Genomic DNA, 20,124 nt, shown 5'->3' on the forward strand with positions numbered 1-20,124 from the left:
TTTACAGTTTAGTCTTTTTTAAAATTTTGTAAACGAACTTCAAACGACGTTGTTTTATTAGCTATAAGTACCCTTTTTAAAATTAATAAACAACAATACGACATTAGGACAATTGGGATTAAAGAAATCCCTAATTTCAAAAGCCATAAGGGAATTTATCACGGCTCAGTGCTCCCATTCTCAAAATTGCTCAAGTGCGTTGTGCGTGCCCATTGTTGTCGCCGACTCGCCTTCGTTGGTCCTCTTTGCAAATCGCTTGTCGATATTCGCCTGTCATGGCAGCCACGATAAGGTGGATTGGATCGACTTTGTGGTCAGTTTGTGTAATTCCTTTGAATTTCACATTTACATTCATGATTCATCTTTTACTTTGTGGTCAGTTTGTGTAGTTCCTTTGAATTTCTCATTTACATTCATTAGGCTGCTTTTAATCTCCGTGAACATCTTGGACTTTAAGTGAAAATTCATGTACCAAAAGTCTGGAAATCTTGACAAACTTGACAGTTGTTATAACTTATAACTGTGAATTGTGATATTTTATAGAAATTATTACTTGTATTTCTTCTAATTAAATTTTATTTTATAATTCAGAATCAAAAATCAATGAAGCAGTTTTTTTTCCAAAGTACCAAAATCAAGTTTGGCCGCTCCTCATAATCAATCTAACTTGGAAGAAGATGCAGCACCAAAATCAAATTTGGCCACTAATGATTAATCTAATTTGGATGAAGATGACAACCAATTGGAAGTACCACTGCATTCTTCTCAAAGACAGCAAATTAATCTTGAAACTTTAAACCCCGATCCGGCTGAAAGAACTCAAATCTTGAACTCAAATCCGGCTGAAAGAACCAATTGGAAGTACCACTGTTTGTGTGGTAGACTGATTACGTCTAGAGTTATACGCTTCTTTATATTTGTTGCTCTGGGCGTTATTGGATTCTCTAGTTCATTGGTGAGCCAATAAGTTTTTTTGTTTCTTTACGAGTCAACTCGAGAATTGAAATAATTTTCATGGATGCCGAAACTAGATATATTACCAGTTTTGTGTATGTGTCCCGTTGTGTATAGACTTGATTTTGATGACTATTAATAGGGGACTTCATTTGTCATGGCTTTTTGCACCTATGAAAGTTTGGGAGAGGGTGGTGGAAGTGAGGGTGAGGGAGAGGGAGATGGTGTCTATATCCGACAACCAGCTCGGGTTCATGCCGGGTCGTTCGACTACAGAAGTTATTCACCTTATTAGGAGGTTAGTGGAACAGTACAAGATATGAAGAAGGATTTGCACATGGCATTTATTGACCTGGAGAAAGCGTATGACAAGGTCCCAGGGAAGTTCTCTGGAGATGCCTAGAAGCTAAAGGTGTGTAGGTAGCTTACATTAGAGTGATCAAGGACATGTATGATGGAGCTAAGACTCGGGTTATGACTGTGGGAGGCGACTCGGATCATTTCCCGGTTGTTATACACCAAGGATCGGCGCTTAGCCCGCTCTCATTTTCCTTAGTGATGGATGCACTGACACACCATATTCAAGGGAAGGTGTCATGGTGTATGTTATTCGCTGATGACATTGTTTTGTGATCTAAGGGTTGTGAGCACCTAATTTTTTATCGTGCTTGAATATTTTTCGCTCACATCTTCCCACGCGTGTTCCCACTCTTTGTCCCCAACGCTTGTCCCCCATGCTTGTCTCCCACACTTTGTTCCTCACTCACAAAACCAGTCCCTATTTTCTGCTCAAAAGAGGAAGCAAAAACAGCCCTCAAGATCGACCAAAAAATCAGCCAAAACACAACTAAAAATTGCTCCCTAAAATCAGCTCAAATCCCACCCCAAACGGGCAGAAAAAGGAGGTGCAAACAACTACAAATCTCGACCTCCTCAACCCAAAAACGAGACTAAAAATAGCCATGAAAAAGCCACCCACCTCCAGCTCGTTTTCAACCATGAAAAGCTGAAATTTCAGCTCGAAAATGGCAGCCAAAAACGCTGTTAAAATAGCCACAAAAAAAAACTTGAAAACTGTCCATAAACCAGTCCTTAAACCATCTCAAAAATAGCTGCAAAAAGTCCAAAAATAGTCCGAAAATCAGCCCCAAAACATCCCTGAAATTACCCCTGAAAAGCCATGAAAATCGTCCCTAAACCACTAACCAAAATCAGCTGAAGGTCACTCCAAAAACCAGCTAAAATAACTCCAGAAATCAGCGCAAAACACCAACCACCTCCCATTTCTATCGCTTCAGTCCATCGACGGAGTGGTCATGTCCGGTTCGAGGCTTCCGATTGGGGTCCGATTAACAGTAACTAGTTTCTGTTTCTAAGAAGGTTCACTGTGAGATTTACTTCTTTCATTTTATTTTGTTCTTTTATTATGTTTATGAATACATGTTTTTGTGAAATCTATGTGAACGAGGTGTGTTTTCTTACTGTTTGTTTTGTTCTGATTTAGTTGTTAAGTTTCATTATTAGTTTAGTTAGCAAATTTCTTATCTATGTGATTAAGTCCTTTAACTCAAGGTAGTATGTCAAAATATTACGTGATTCATCTAAAAAATAATTTTATATTTTAATAATTAAAAGCGGATAGATAAAATATGAAAAAATAAAAAAAAAATAAAGCACAGTTTATCCAAAAAATTAATTCAAGCCAAGTTGTAGTCAATAAAGCGACCGTGCTAGAACCACGGGACTCGGGGAATGCCTTACACCTTCTCCCCGGTCAACAGAATTCCTTATCCGAACTTTGTTTTCGCAGACCAATAATAATAGAGTCAAACCTTCCTTTGACTAGGGATTCAAATAAAAGGTGACTTGAAACACCCCAAAACTCAATTCCAAGTGGCGACTCTGTAAGTAAAATAATCCCTACTCAAGTTTATCACTTTAATTGGAAAACTCTTTAACCCAACCCATATGATACATCATCCATAATACACATTATCTTTTTTTGGGGGGGTAGAAAAATGGGTGTGATAGCTCTGGCGACTCTGCTGGGGAACTTCAAGAATTCGAGCTTGTACATTGACTTTATTTGGATTTATTAATTTTTGTATATATTGTGATTTATTTGGGACTAATGTGCTACTTGTCCACTTTTTACTGTCTTGATATTGTTGAACTGTACATATAAATTGTATCCTCTCTCGCATCCCACTGAGTCTTCTGATAATTAGTTATGTTGTGTTTGCCTACCCGCATCACAAAATTTCTGTCTTGAGATAAAGCCAGTTAGCCTACCAGCTTCTGGTGAATGATTTAGTCACACATGTTTAGGCGGGAGAGCCGTTAGCTAGCCAGTGCTGTTCTACTACTGGTAATGCTTGACGCTCCTCGGCTCGGGTTGTCCGCCCGGGTAAGCCAGGTCTAGATACCATCTCCTTTAGTATTTACAAACTAAGAAGTACAAGCCACAAGCAATGAATATCCCTAGTAGACTACGCTTTATTTGCATCATGTGCATTTGACTTAGTAGCGCTCGACTCATGGGCCGAGCTGTGTTTTAGGACAGGTACCTTGTTGAGACCATTATGTCATGTTATGTGCTACTTGTTGCATTATTTGGGAGGCTTGCCTGTCGACCGACTTTAGCATATATCGGTTGAACGAAGAGAGAAAAAATGATGTAGTTTAGTGCATATGATTTTTAAAGATTAGTTTTCATATAAAAAAAAAAGAAGAAGAACATAGTCAATTTTCACCGAACTACGCGGGTCTGATTCTCACCGGATGTGAGATACGTAGGCAAACCTCATCGGTTTCGGCCCCCAATTTTTAAAAAATCTAAAAAGATATTTTTCTTTAATTACTTCTTTAGAAGCTTCCTTTTTGTTTGAGACCAAAAATCCAAAAATATTTTCTTCCTTTTTTTTTAAAAAAAAAAAAGTCTTTCTCCCAAAATCCCATATATATATATATATATATATATATATATATATATATATATATATATATATATATATATATTTTATTTTTTTTTCTACTTTAGAAATTTTTCTTTCACCAATTCCCAAAAAAAAAAAAATAAATAAATAAAATAAAACAATCGAAAAAAAAAATTTTAAAAATATTTTCGTTGCTAGAAAATTTTGTCGGATTAATTGTATATAAAAAAGAGTTAGTTTATCTATTTTATTTTTGATACACCGAACTACATGGGTCTGATTCTCACCGAAAAAAATATATATATATTTTTTCCTTCTTTAGAAGTCTTTCTCCCAAAAAAATCCAAAAAAAAATAATAATAATCAAAATCCAAAAAAAAAATATATATATATTTCTTTCTCCTTTAAGAATTCTTCTTTTCAAACATTCCAAAAGAAAAAAAAGAGCTAGCTTAAGTACTTTGTTCCCGGTATCCCTGAACTACGTAATGATCTGATTCATGCGGCGACATGATAGGTAGGCAACCAACAAAAGGTTCGATCAAAATATTTTTCAATAACTCTAAGATGAGGAATCAAAATGAGGCGTGAGTAAAAAAAAAAAAAAGAGATCGCAATTCCCTGTCCAATATGAAGAAAAAGCCGACTGAAAGCTTTAGGGAGTATGCAATCAAGTGGAGGGAGCAAGCAGCTAGAGTTAAGCCACCCATGGATAACCACGAGTTGATCACTGTTTTTCTGGAGGCCCAAGAGCCTGATTACTTTCAGAACATGATGTCCGCAATGGGTAGACCTTTTGCAGAAGCGATCAAAATAGGAGAAATGGTCAAAATGGCCTCAAGACTGGCAGAATTGTAAGTCAAGCTGCTCTCAAAGCCACCACCCAAGCTATCCAAAATGGGTCGGGAAGTTTGGCAAATAGGAAGAAGAGAGATGAAGGGTCCATGATGACTTCGGGATCCAGGGAAGTTCAAAGATGGGCATCGCATCCTTATGTACAAATTCAGCAGGGGCAATCCAGCTACCCTCAACATTACTATCCCCCGCCAATTCCTCAGTACTCTGTGAGACCGCCACAATATACAGTGTTTAATGCTCAATCATATGCTCATCCTCCCAATCAACAGGTACGGGCACCAGCTCCAAGATTACCCCGACCTCAGCAGCAAAATTTTCGGGCACCCTACAACGCTCGTCCTAGGCAGGATTATGGTCGAGAGCAGAGGCCAGTGGAAAAATTTACTCCATTGGCGGAATCATACTCTAGTCTGTTCCAAAAGTTGAAGCAGATAGGCGTGATTGGACCCATCGCTCCCCACCATATGCATCCCGATTCACATGGATTTCAAGCAAACGCTAGATTTGAATATCATTCAGGTGCTCCGGGGCATAGCACTGATGATTGTTGGACCCTGAAAAGAGCCGTAGAAAGACTCATTGTTGAAAAATTGATTGTAGTCACGAATGGCGAGGACCCTCCTAATGTGACCAATAACCCATTACCAGTACACAATGATGTTCATTTTGTGGGAATGATTGGCCGAGATCATGAATACAAGCCGGTTGGTCGAGCAGAAATGACAGTGGTAACGATTCAAGAGGGAACCAAACTGGAAGTAAATCCAAGCCTAGATGCACCGTTGATTGTGAAAGGTGCCCAGAGCTCAGAAGGGGCAATTTTATTTGTTCCAAAAATCTCGAGGTTGGAGGTTCGCTCCAATGCTCCAAGCCCAAAGTTATACGTCCTTGGAGGTCACCCCATCACAAAGGAGAATCAGGGTGGTACGACGGGTATAATAGAGCCGATCATAATCAAGCCTGCCACACAACCCCGTATAACAAATACGAAAACCATCCCTTGGAACTACAACAAAACTGTAGTAACCTACAAAGGTAAGGAAATCATAGAAGAAGTGGGGGAAATTGGAGGTTTGACTCGATCAGGAAGGTGTTACTCTCCAGAAGAGTTGAGGAAGGCTAAGCAAATCAGAGAAGGCCAAATGCCAATAAAGAAACCGGTCACTGAAGAAGAGGCGGAGGAGTTTTTGAAAAAGATGAAAGTTTAGGATTACTCAATCATTGACCAGCTGAGAAAGACTCCTGCCCAAATCTCTCTGTTATCTCTGCTTATACACTCAGGAGAGCATGCCCGTGTACTAATCAAAATCCTGAACGAGGCACATGTCTCAGAGAATACCACTGTGAATCAATTAGAGAAGATGGCCAATAGATTTTTTGAGGTGAACAGAATTTCCTTTACTGATGATGAACTTCCTGAGGAGGGAGCCGGTCACAATAGGGCTTTGCACTTGACTGTCAAATGCGAGGGGCATTATGTGAAGCGAGTCATGGTTGATGGAGGCTCGAGTGTAGATGTATGCCCCCTTTCTACCTTGCAAAGCATGAAGATCAATACAGACAGGATCCGACCCAGCAATGTTCTCATCCGGGCTTTTGATGGCTCAGCGAGGGATACCATTGGAGAGATCGACCTCACCATGACGATTGGGCCTGTTGATTTTGAAATTGTCTTCCAAGTATTGGACATGAAAACTTCTTATAACTTTCTTCTTGGAAGGCCATGGATCCATACGGCCCGAGCTGTGCCATCCACCTTGCATCAGATGCTCAAATTTGAGCACAACAGGCAAGAAATTATTGTTCACGGAGAAGACGAGTCATCTATTTATAAAGACCCGTTAATCCCATGTATTGAGGCCAAGGAAGGATGTGAGTCCATTGTCTATCAGGCTTTCGAAGTGGTTGTTGTGGACCATGTTGAGGAAGGAAAACCCATTCTACATCCGCGTCTCTCTGCCACATCTATAATGGTGGCTGCACTTATGATGAGACAAGGTTATGAGCCAGGAAAAGGTTTGGGGGCATCATTGCAAGGAATTTCAGAACCCATTTCTCCGTTCAGTAACAGGGGTACTTTTGGTTTAGGCTTCAGGCCAACACAAGCAGACAAAGACAAAGCCAAGCACTGCAAGAAGCACGGGTAGGTCTTGCAGCAACCTATCCCTCACATTTTCTACACTTTTGTCAAGCCACGATTCAAACATGGTCAAAATTCCGAGGCGCATGCAAACATTGATGAAATTTGCCATGACCTCAGGCAGATGTTTTCTGAAGTGAACATGATCCAGGCGGGTGAAGGCACTAGTCGTGCCGATATGCAACTAATTGGCCCAGAAACCATGCTCAATAACTGGGAAGCAATTCCTCTCCCCGCAAGGAAGGAGTTTTGTTTTGTTAATGCTGGCTTTAATAACATGACATGCATGCGGAATTCACGCCCAGATCTCAAAAGGCAGTCTAATTTTGAAATAATGCATCAAGAGGTCGAATATGATGAAGATAAGGTTTTTGATGAAATAAAAAGAGAGTTGGAACAATTTGAAAATAAGCCTAGGCCCAACCTCAATGAAACTGAGCCAATTAATATCGGAGGTCATGAAGAAGTCAGAGAAACAAAGATAAGCATTCACACTGAACAAAAACCAGAGATGCCTTGATTCAACTTTTATTTGAGTATAGAGATGTGTTTGCCTGGTCTTATGATGATATGCCTGGTTTAAGCGTCGATTTAGTGGTTCATAAACTTTCCACGTATCCTGATTTTCCACCAGTCCAACAGAAGCAGCGAAAATTTAAAACGGACATGAGTGATAAAATCAAAGAGGAGATAATGAAGCAATTGAGCGCCAATGTTGTCAGAGCTGTACGATACACCACCTGGGTGGCAAATGTTGTGCCCGTGCCAAAGAAAGATGGAAAAACTAGAGTCTGTGTTGACTACAGAGACCTGAACAAAGCAAGTCCGAAGGATAATTTTCCTTTGCCGAACATCCATATTCTTGTAGATAATTGCGCAAAGCATGAGATACAGTCGTTCGTGGATTGCTATGCTGGGTACCACCAGATTCTAATGGATGAGGGTGATGCAGAAAAGACCGCTTTCACCACTCCATGGGGTACCTATTGTTACAGGGTCATGCCATTCGGTTTAAAGAATGCAGGGGCAACTTACATGAGGGCCATGACCACCATTTTTTACGACATGATGCACAAAGAGATTGAAGTATATGTCGATGATGTCATCATAAAATCAAAGACACAGGCTGACCACGTGAATGATTTGAAAAAGTTCTTCAAACGGCTTCGAAGGTATGACCTTAAGCTCAATCCAGCCAAATGTGCGTTTGGGGTTCCATCTGGGAAACTCCTCGATTTTATAGTCAGTCGGAGAGGCATCGAATTGGATCCATCTAAGATAAAGTCCATTCGAGATCTGCCACCCCCGAAGAACAAAAAGAAGGTCATGAGTTTGCTCGGTTCATTGCTCAGCTCACAACCACGTGCGAGCCCATCTTTAAGTTACTGAAAAAGGATGCTGCAATCAAGTGGACAGACGATTGCCAAAATGCTTTTGACAGGATCAAAGATTATCTATCAAAACCCCCTGTACTGGTCCCACCTGAACCTTGTAGGCCTTTGTTTTTATATCTATCGGTGATGGATAATTCTTTTGGATGCGTTCTGGGGCAACATGATGCGACAGGCAAAAAGGAACAAGCAATATATTATTTGAGCAAGAAGTTCACAAATTATGAGGTTAAGTACACCCTTTTAGAAAGGACATGTTGTGCTTTGACTTGGGTCGCTCAGAAGTTGAGACATTATCTTTTGGCCTATACTACTTACCTCATATCCAGAATGGATCCTCTGAAGTATATTTTCCAAAAGCCAATGCCCACCGGCAGGCTCGCAAAATGGCAAATCCTGCTAACAGAGTTCGACATCGTCTATGTCACTCGTACTGCGACGAAAGCACAGGTTTTGGCCGATCATTTGGTAGAGAATCTAGTTGATGATGAGTACAAGCCACTTACCACATACTTCCCAGACGAAGAGGTCAACTCAATAGAGGAAGTAGTTCCAGATGACAACCCTCTATGGAAAATGTATTTTGATGGAGCTGTCAATATCAAAGGAGTTGGGATCGGGGCAATCCTCATCTCACCTATTGGACAGTATTACCCTGCAACAGCCCGACTTTGGTTCTTCTGTACCAATAATACGGCAGAATACAAAGCATGTATCATGGGTTTGAAAATGGCCCTCGATCTGGATGTGCATGAACTACTGGTTATGGGAGATTCTGACTTGCTTATCCGGAAAGCCCAAGGTGAATGGGAGACTCGAGACATCAAGCTTATTCCATACAGACAATGTGTACAAGATTTGAGCAAAAGATTCAAATCCATCGAGTTCAGGTACATTCCCAGGTTTCACAACGAGCTAGCCGATGCTTTGGCTACTTTAGCCTCGATGCTCCCTTATCCGGGAAACACCCATATCGATCCACTAGAAATCCAAGTTCGGAATCAACACGGTTACTGCAATACAATTGAGACAGAACCAGATGGTGAACCATGGTATCATGACATAAAACGATTCCTGAAAATGAGAGAATACCCAGAGCACGCCAAGGGAGATCAAAAAAGAACTATAAGGAGGCTCGCCAGCGATTTCTTCCTGAGTGGGGAAATTTTGTACAAAAGGACCCCATATTTGAACTTGTTGAGATGCGTAGATGCAACAGAAGCTGAGCGGATCATGAGTGAAGTGCATTCGGGGGTATGCGGACCTCACATGAATGGATATGTTTTGGCGAAGAAGATTCTGCGGGCAGGGTATTATTGGCTTACAATGGAGCGAGATTGCTTCAGTTTTGTTCGCAAGTGTCACCAATGCCAGATTCATGGTGACCTGATTCACTCGCCACCTTCAGAGTTGCATCCCATGTCCTCTCCTTGGCCTTTCGTTGCTTGGGGAATGGATGTTATTGGGCCAATTGAGCCAAAGGCTTCAAATGGGCATAGATTCATTTTGGTTGCAATTGATTACTTCACCAAGTGGGTGGAAGCCGTCACTTTCAAAGCAGTCACCAAGAAAGCAGTGGTAGACTTTGTTCATTCCAACATCATCTGCCGCTTTGGTATCCCAAATACCATTATCACTGACAATGCAGCCAATCTCAATAGTCATTTGATGAAGGAGGTATGCGAGAAATTTAAAATTATGCATCGCCATTCTACCCCTTACCGGCCAAAAGCCAATGGAGCCGTTGAAGCGGCGAACAAGAACATCAAGAAGATTCTTAGGAAAATGATCCAAGGCTTGAGACAATGGCATGAAAAGTTGCCTTTTGCTCTTCTGGGATACCGCACGACTGCTCGCACATCTGTTGGTACAACTCCTTATCTGTTGGTATATGGGACAGAAGCTGTAATACCGGCTGAAGTCGAAATTCCCTCTCTTCGGATCATTGTGGAGTCGGATATTGAAGATGCAGAATGGGTAAAGACCCGATTAGAACAACTAATGTTGATTGATGAGAAATGGCTAGCAGCAGTGTGCTTTGGCCAGTTATACCAGCAAAGAATGGCACGCACTTACAACAAGAAAGTGCGTCCAAGGTACTTCGAGGTAGGACAACTCGTTCTGAAACACGTTCTGAAACACCAAGTAGAAGCAAAAGGAAAGTTCGCCCCAAACTGGAAAGGACCCTACATCATCAAGAAAGTGTTACCAAAAGGGGCCTTGCACTTGGTAGATGAAGAAGGACGGGTACCAGACATGACTATTAATGAAGATGCAGTCAAAAGATATTATGTCTAATATATACCCACTGTGGAACTTTCGCGCATGATTTTCTTAGATCGAGATGACGAAGGCTACCATTGTTCGCTATTCTAAGAAAGTGTCACCCTTTTTGTTACCCCTTTTAAGCTGTATTTTTTTTCTTCCGTGTTTTCCACTTTTTGGAACATGTGTACTTGCAAAAAAAAAAATCTGAGTCATTGAACAAATTTTCATGTTGATTGAACTACGTCCGACCTGATTCCGAAAGGATACGTAGGCAGCCTTACCCTGGGTTCGGTCCCATTGCAACAAAAATCCATATTCCCAATATTCCAAAACTGGGGCAGAAGTTTGTTTTTATCTTACAGTTTTTTCCTGTAGAAATAGTTCCAAAGGTTGTAATTCAGTTCAAGGTTCCTTTCACCTTTTCCTGTTAAGAACTTCTGATCGATCTTTGAGAATACTTGAAGTCCCCATGCCAGGGGCATCAGCCAACCTTCCCGCGTGTCGTATCTTAGTAAAAAAAAAAAAAAAGGAAAAAAAAAAGAAGAAGAAATGAGAGAGTCTTATCGGTGAAAACCCGTATGGGCACTGTAAGATGCCAGTGATTAGAGAAATGAGAGAGGTCAGTTAGTGAAAACCCGCAAAGGGCGCTACTAGCCGAATGAGGGTCTTCCATGCTCCGACATGAGCACAACTAAGACAGTTTCAAGATGAACATTTGCGATGTATTTTGAGAATTAGACAGCTCATACAGATCAGGCATCCAATCCAAAATGCATGTCATGATTCATTGAAGTCGGCACATATCTCCAGGATCAAAGCAGTGCAGAATGGCGATTCTTAAAGGACGAATGTCACCAAAGGTAGGTTTCGTCAAAATCTCCACTTTCCTTTATTTGCAGCATGCATCACTACTGTTCATACCTCCCATTTTTGTAGCTTAACCCAGGTAGAACCATTTCACCTAGGGGGATCCAGCTCATAGTTCCGGTTAGAAGTACTCTTCGCTCAGGTTACTTTTCGTAGCTTAACCCAGGTAGAACCTTTTCACTTAGGGGGATCCAGCTTGCAGTTCCGGGTAGAAGTACTTTTCGCTCAGGATGTTTTACGTAGCTTAACTCGGGTAGAACCATTTCGCCTAGGGGGATCCAGCTCATAGTTCCGGGTAGAAGTACTCTTCGCTCAGGTTATTTTCGTAGCTTAACCCAGGTAGAACCTTTTCGCCTAGGGGGATCCAGCTTATAGTTCCGGGTAGAAGTACTTTCGCTCAGGATGTTTTACGTAGCTTAACTCGGGTAGAACCTTTTTCGCCTAGGGGGATCCAGCTTGTAGTTCCGGGTAGAAGTACTTTTCGCTCAGGATGTTTTACGTAGATTAACTCGGGTAGAACCATTTCGCCTAGGGGGATCCAGCTCATAGTTCCGGGTAGAAGTACTCTTCGCTCAGGTTATTTTCGTAGCTTAACCCAGGTAGAACCTTTTTGCCTAGGGGGATCCAGCTTATAGTTCCGGGTAGAAGTACTCTTCGCTCAGGATGTTTTACGTAGCTTAACTCAGGTAGAACCTTTTCGCCTAGGGGGATCCAGTTTATAGTTCCGGGTAGAAGTACTCTTCGCTCAGGATGTTTTACGTAGTTTAACCCAGGTAGAACCTTTTCGCCTAGGGGGATCCAGCTTATAGTTCCGGGTAGAAGTACTCTTCGCTCAGGATGTTTTACATAGCTTAACTCGGGTAGAACCTTTTCGCCTAGGGAGATCCAGTTTATAGTTCCGGGTAGAAGTACTCTTCGCTCAGGATGTTTTACGTAGTTTAACCCAGGTAGAACCTTTTTCGCCTAGGGGGATCCAGCTTGTAGTTCCGGGTAGAAGTACTTTTCGCTCAGGATGTTCGGGTAGAACCATTTCGCCTAGGGGGATCCAGCTCATAGTTCCGGGTAGAAGTACTTTTCGCTCAGGTTATTTTCGTAGCTTAACCCAGGTAGAACCTTTTCGCCTAGGGGGATCCAGCTTATAGTTCCGGGTAGAAGTACTCTTCGCTCAGGATGTTTTACGTAGCTTAACTCGGGTAGAACCTTTTCGCCTAGAGAGATCCAGCTCATAGTTTCGGGTAGAAGTACTCTTCGCTCAGGTTGTTTTACATAGCTTAACCCAGGTAGAACCTTTTTGCCTAGGGGGATCCAGCTCACAGTTCCGGGTAGAAGTACTCTTCGCTCAGGCTATTTTTCGTAGCTTAACCCAGGTAGAACCTTTTTGCCTAGGGGGATCCAGTCAATAGTTCCGGGTAGAAGTACTCTTCGCTCCGGATGTTTTACGTAGCTTAACCCAGGTAGAACTTTTTTGCCTGAGGGGATCCAGCTCATAGTTTCCGGGTAGAAGTACACTTCGCTCAGGTTGTTTTACATAGCTTAACCCAGGTAGAACCTTTTCGCCTAGGGGGATCCAGTCATAGTTGCGGGTAGAAGTACTCTTCGCCCAGGTTGTTTTTCGTACCTTAACCCAGGTAGAGCCTTTTCACCTAGGGGGATCCAGCTCATAGTTTCGGGTAGAAGTACTCTTCGCCCAGGTTATTTTTCGTAGCTTAACCCAGGTAGAACCTTTTTGCCTATGGGGATCCAGCTCACAGTTCCGGGTAGAAGTACTCTTCGCCCAGGTTGTTTTTCGTAGCTTAAACCAGGTAGAGCCTTTTCACCTAAGGGGATCCAACTCACAGTTCCAGGTAAAAGTACTATTTGGTCAGAATGTTTTACGTAGCTTAACTCAGGTAGAATCGTTTCGCCTAGGGGAATCCAGCTCATATTTCCGGGTGGAAGTGCTCTTTGTCTAGTTTTGTTTTTCATAGTTTAACCCAGGTAGAACTTTTTCACCAAGGGGATTCAACATTCTTTTTCCCAGTAATACAGGGCACCAACCTCTGGTTACATTTCCTTTTCAGTAATACATGGCACCAACCCCTGGTTATATTTCCTTTTCAGTATAGGGTACACCAATCCCCGATCTCCTTACCAGTATAGGTTACACCAATCCCTAGCTGTGTTCTCCAATATAGGATACTTCATTCCCTAGTTAATTTGAGCTTAAATGCAGGGTACACCATTCCTGTTCTTTTATTTCTTTCAATAAAGAAGTAGTTTAGAATTTTTGTTACAATAACTCACGAAATTTTCCTAGTGAAAACTGGGGCAGAAAAATTTCGTTCGTTTATTTGTTGTGATGTCTGAGTAGGTTTTACCACGAGGCACAGTGTTCGAGATGAACAAAAGAAAAAGTCTCAATCCAAAATAAAGAAAAGAAAAGGAATAGAAAGTGAATCCAAATGTAGAAGCAGATGGAAAGGATACGGACTATTCAAGACATGACTGAAGTTACGAGCTTCACATTTCCCGTTTTGCTCAAAAGAAATCGTAGAAGAATGAACTAGCACTTACAGCTAGCAAGCATCAAGGTTCAGATCAGAGCTTGCATGAACAACCAGTCAAGATTCAAGATCAAGCTTCAAAAGACTTATAGATAGGAATCTTGTAACTCATAGTTGATAGGCTTGTTTAGTTTCTTTCAATTTTGATGTAATAGCAAGACCACGGACCGGAGCCTCGACGGAACCTCACTCGATTCTCCAACTCATCATTCCATCACTTTCCTTGAACTACACTCGACCTGATTCCCTTATAACTCGAGATATGTAGGCAGTCCAAAACCAGGACTCGGTTGCACCTTTTTCTTTTATTTTCTTCCTCTTTTGAGTAACGATATGGTCAAAACTTAGTCACACGGCTCACTTTATCTTTGCCTGAAAACTTTTAATGTTTCCAAGCAAAGAGGGGCATGCTGTGAGCACCTAATTTTTTATCGTGCTTGAATATTTCCCGCTCACATCTTCCCACGCGTGTCCCCACTCTTTGTCCCCCACGCGTGTCCCCACTCCACTTTTCTTTGTCCCCCACGCTTGTCCCCCATGCTTGTCCCCCACACTTTGTCCCCCCACACTTTGTCCCTCACTCACAAAACCAGCCCCTATTTTCTGCTCAAAAGAGGAAGCAAAAACAGCCCTCAAGATCGACCAAAAAATCAGCCAAAATATAACTAAAAATTGCTCCCTAAAACCAGCTCAAATCCCACCCCAAACGGGCAGAAAAAAGAGGTGCAAACAGCTACAAATCTCGACCTCCTCAACCCAAAAATGAGACTAAAAATAGCCATGAAAAAGCCACCCACCTCCAGCTCGTTTTCAACCATGAAAAGCTGAAATTTCAGCTCGAAAATGGCAGCCAAAAACGCTGTTAAAATAGCCACAAAAAAAAACTTGAAAACTGTCCATAAACCAGTCCTTAAACCATCTCAAAAATAGCTGCAAAAAGTCCAAAAATAGTCCGAAAATCAGCCCCAAAACATCCCTGAAATTACCCCTGAAAAGCCATGAAAATCGTCCCTAAACCACTAACCAAAATCAGCTGAAGGTCACTCCAAAAACCAGCTAAAATAACTCCAGAAATCAGCGCAAAACACCGTTAACCACCTCCCGTTTCTATCACTTCAGTCCATCGGCGGAGTGGTCATGTCCGGTTCGAGGCTTCCGATTGGGGTCCGATTGACAGTAACTAGTTTCTGTTTCTAAGAAGGTTCACTGTGAGATTTACTTCTTTCATTTTATTTTGTTCTTTTATTATGTTTATGAATACATGTTTTTGTGAAATCTATGTGAACGAGGTGTGTTTTTTTACTGTTTGTTTTGTTCTGATTTAGTTGTTAAGTTTCATTATTAGTTTAGTTAGCAAATTTCTTATCCATGTGATTAAGTCCTTTAACTCAAGGTAGTATGTCAAAATATTATGTGATTCGTCTAAAAAATAATTTTATATTTTAATAATTAAAAGCGGATAGATAAAATATAAAAAAATAAAAAAAATAAAGCACAGTTTATCCAAAAAATTAATTCAAGCCAAGTTGTAGTCAATAAAGCGACCTTGCTAGAACCACGGGACTCGGGGAATGCCTTACACCTTCTCCCCGGTCAACAGAATTCCTTAACCGAACTTTATTTTCGCAGACCAATAATAATAGAGTCAAACCTTCCTTTGACTAGGGATTCAAATAAAAGGTGACTTGGAACACCCCAAAACTCAATTCCAAGTGGCGACTCTGTAAGTAAAATAATCCCTACTCAAGTTTGTCACTTTAATTGGAAAACTCTTTAACCCAACCCATATGATACACCATCCATAATACACATTATCTTTTTTTTTTGGGGTAGAAAAATGGGTGTGACAAGGGTTTCAAGTTGAGCAAGAGAAATACAGAATACCTGGAGTGCAAGTTCAGCGCCGAGTCAAGGATATTGGGTATGGACATGAGGCTTGGATCACAGGTCATCCCCAAGAGAGGTAGTTTCAGGTACCTTGGTCGGTTTCATTAACAAACTCTTGTTGTGTAAAGTGAGATCTTTTATTCCTAGCCCTCCATGCACATTGGGGAGAATAACTCTTGGCCATTTAACCAAATGGAATTTGTGAGTTTAACTATTTTCTTCCCATAAAAAATCTCTCCTAATTGATCAAGCCTCCTTTGGAACTTAGCTGGGATTGGAAACAGGGACAAGAAGTTGGTAGGAATGCTATCCTAACATACTATTGATGAGTTTAATTCTACCAGCTAACCTTTTTTCAAAATTTCCAATTACTCCATTCCAAATACCTAGAGCTTTGTATTTAGCTCCCAGAGGAAGACCCAGATATGTTGTAGGGAAAGAGACCACCTTACAACACATTACTTCCGCAAGCTCTTCCAAGTTTAGAACTGAATTGACCGGATAGATGATTCTCTTCAACATGTTCATGTGTAGGCCTGAGATAGCTTCAAAGATCATAAGTGTGAGATTGAGGTATAAGACCTGTGATTTTTCAGCTTCACAAAAAATCAAAGTATCATCTGCATAGAGCAGATGGGAGATTGTAACAGAGTTACCATCTGCACTTCCCACCTTGAAACCCTGTAGCCAGTGAAGCTAATTTTCTTTATCTAACATTTTGCTAAGCCCTTCCATAGCAAGGATGAATAAGAAAGGAGATAGAGTATCTCCTTGTCTGACGCCTTTTTGGGGAGAAAAGAATCCAATTGTTCCACCATTGATCATGGTTGAGTACTTCACTGTAGTGATACAAAATCTGATCTATCTAATCCAACATTCACCAAATCCCATCCTTCTTAGTATATTTATCAAATAGGTCCAATTAAGCTGATCAAATGCCTTTTATATGTCTAGTTTGAAAAGTAGACCAGGTTGCCTAGACTTCATCTTCCAATCCAATATCTCATTAGCTATAAGAGTTGCATCTGTGATCTGCCTCTATTTTATGAAAGCATTTTTTATGACTAGACACCAATTTTCCTATCACCCCTTTTAACCTTTCTGCTAAGAGTTTGGAGGCAATTTTGTAAACATTATCAATCAAACTGATTGGCCTGTAATCTCTTAACTCAGTGGCTCATTTCTTCTTCGTGATGAGTGCTATAAAAGTGGCATTTCATGATCTAACTAGGTTGTTGTGAGAAAGCACGGGAGAAAATATATTATTAATATTGGATGAACAATACAATACAAGAGATCCTTATTTATAGCTATATTATACAAGGACATACTACTCTTCTACCAATGTGGGACAATACTACACTATATACATGTCGTAAACTAACACTCCCCCTCAAGCAGGTGCATACAAATCATATGTACCGAGCTTGTTACATATACAAACAATACGAGGACCAGTGGGAGACTTGGTGAAAATATCTGCAAGTTGATCATGCGACCTCACAAACTTTGTAGCAATCTCTCCTGAAAGTATCTTTTCTCTGACAAAGTGACAGTCAATCTCAATGTGTTTAGTTCTCTCATGGAACACCGGATTTGATGCAATATGAAGGGCAGCTTGATTATCGCACACAAGTTCCATCCGACTTATTTCACCAAATTTCAACTCCTTGAGTAATTGTTTGGTCCAGACTAGCTCACATGTTGCCAAAGGCATTTCTCGATATTCTGCTTCTGCACTAGACCGAGCAACTACATTCTGTTTCTTGCTCTTCCAGGACACCAAATTTTCTCCTACTAAAACGCAATATCCAGACGTAGAACGTCTATCAGAAGGTGATCCTGCCCAATCAGCATCTGAGTATCCAATGATCTGCTCATGACCTCGATCCTCAAAGAGTAACCCTTTGCCTGGAGCCAATTTTATATATCCAATAATGTGGACTACTGCATCCCAATGACTATCACAGGGAGAATTCATAAACTGACTTACAAGACTCACAGGATAAGAAATGTCGGGTCTAGTCACTGTGAGATAATTTAATTTTCCAACCAGCCGCCTATAGCTTGCAGGATCGCTAAGCGGCTCCCCCTGTCCTGGCATAAGTTTAGAATTCGGATCCATCGAAGTGTCAACAGGTCTGCAACCTATCATCCCCGTCTCCTCAAGAATGTCTAAAGTATATTTTTTTGATAAATAACAATACCTGAGATAGACTGGGCAAACTCAATACCTAGAAAGTACTTCAATCTGCCTAGATCCTTAGTTTGGAAGTGCTAGAAGAGATGCTGCTTCAGATTGGTAATACCATCCTGATCATTGCCAGTAATAACAATATCATCAACATAGACTACCAGATAAATACAGAGACTTGAAGCAGAGTGCCGATAAAATACAGAGTGATCAGCTTCACTACGAGTCATGCCAAACTTCTGGATAACCGTGCTGAACTTACCAAACTAGGCTCGAGAAGACTGCTTTAGACCATAAAGTGACCGACGCAAGCGACATACAAGGCCACGAGACTCCCCCTGAGCAACAAAATCAGGTGGTTGCTCCATATAAACCTTATCCTCAAGATCACCGTGAAGAAACGCATTTTTAATATCCAGCTGATAGAGGGACCAATGACGAACCGCAGCCATGGATAGAAAAAGGCGGACTGAAGACACTTTATCCACGGGAGAGAAGGTATCACTGTAATCGAGCCCAAATATCTGAGTATATCCTTTGGCAACAAGACGGGCCTTAAGTCAATCAATCTGTCCATCGGGACCAACTTTGACTACATAAACCCAACGACAACCAATGATAGATTTACCTGAGGGAAGAGGAACAAGCTCCCAAGTACCACTTGTATATAAAGCAGACATCTTGTCACTCATAGCATGTCGCCATCCTGGATGAGACAACGCTTCACCTGTAGACTTAGGGATGGAAATCGAGGATAAAGAAGATATAAAAGTATAATGGGGAGATGACAGACGATGATAGCTCAAACCGACATAATGAGGATTAGGGTTAAATGTGGTCCGTATACCTTTCCGAAGTGCAATCGCGCAGGGTCCGTAGTAGGAACAGGTTCAGGTGCAGGACGAGAACCAACTGGGCCTGATGGAGGACGCAAACGATGATGATAAGTCAAGAGTGGTGTTCCTGTGGCCGGGGAACTAGGGGGAACAATACTAGACTCCTCAACGGTTGGTATGGATGAACCCTCTGTGGTCGAAGGTGGAGGAGGAGCTATAGTAAAATCCTCAAAGGTCGGTATAGGTAAGACCTCAGATATATCATGGTGGTCAGCAGAGGTAAAGAAAGGTTTAGACTCAAAAAATATGACGTCAGCTGACATAAGATACCTACGAAGATCTAGAGAATAACAACGATATCCCTTCTGAACATGAGAATAACCAAGGAAGACACACTTGAGAGCACGAGGACCTAACTTATCTTTCCCAGGGGCTAAGTTATGAACAAAACACGTGCTCCCAAAAATACGAGGTGGAAGAGAGTATAAGGGTGACTGGGAAAACAATACTGAATGCGGAATCTGATTCTTGATGAGAGATGAAGGCATCCGATTAATCAAATAACAAGCTGTGAGAACTGCATCGCCCAAAAAACGCAACGGAACACGAGATTCAATTAGAAGTGTGCGAGCAGTCTCAATAAGGTGCCAATTCTTTCTCTCAGCAACCCCATTTTGCTGAGGGGTATAAAGACAAGATGTCTGATGAATAATTCCTTGAGAAGTCATAAACTGCTGAAATTGAGAAGATAAATATTCTAAGGCATTATCACTGCGAAAAATGCGAATAGAAATACTAAATTGGTTTTTGATTTCAGCATATAAACTCTGGAATATAGAAAATAACTCAGAATGATCTTTCATTAAGAAAAGTCAAGTACATCATGAATATTCATCAATGAAACTGACAAAATAACGATATCCCAAGGATGAACTGACTCTACTAGGACCCCATATATCAGAATGAACTAAGGAGAAGACAGACTTTGTATGACTCTCAACACTACGCGAAAATGAGGCTCGGGTATATTTCCCAAGTTGACACGACTCACAATCTAATGTAGACAAACTAGATAAACTAGGCACCATCTTCTGAAGTTTGGATAAACTCGGATGTCCTAAACGTCTGTGGATTAGATCTCGAGGATCTGTAACTAGACATGTTGTGGAAGGACTGAGTGAGTTAAGTTAGTAAAGGCCTTCTGATTCACATCCTGTACCAATTGTCTGTCCCGTACTGCGGTCCTGCAT

The 20,124-nt window shown here is 41.2% G+C and overlaps 1 protein-coding gene and 1 long non-coding RNA gene across 2 annotated transcripts; one reads left to right on the forward strand and one right to left on the reverse strand.

Annotated features, from left to right (window-relative positions):
- LOC117275253 (uncharacterized) lies at nt 1–2,165 on the forward strand. Its single transcript, XR_011415850.1, has 2 exons — nt 1–313; nt 592–2,165. It is a non-coding gene; the product is annotated as an uncharacterized lncRNA (long non-coding RNA).
- Nucleotides 2,166–10,961: 8,796 nt separating this feature from the next.
- LOC138910558 (uncharacterized) lies at nt 10,962–17,987 on the reverse strand. The gene is made up of 5 exons (XM_070201799.1): nt 17,340–17,987; nt 16,231–16,525; nt 14,755–14,816; nt 14,414–14,560; nt 10,962–11,054 (listed from the first exon to the last, which is right to left on the reverse strand). The coding sequence occupies exons 1-5, from the start codon at nt 17,967–17,969 to the stop codon at nt 10,962–10,964; spliced, it is 1,227 nt and encodes a 408-aa protein (XP_070057900.1). The 5' UTR covers nt 17,970–17,987.
- Nucleotides 17,988–20,124: the final 2,137 nt, after the last annotated feature.

This window comes from Nicotiana tomentosiformis, chromosome 4, assembly GCF_000390325.3.
Source record: "Nicotiana tomentosiformis chromosome 4, ASM39032v3, whole genome shotgun sequence".
In the NCBI taxonomy this organism is placed as follows: Eukaryota; Viridiplantae; Streptophyta; class Magnoliopsida; order Solanales; family Solanaceae; genus Nicotiana; species Nicotiana tomentosiformis.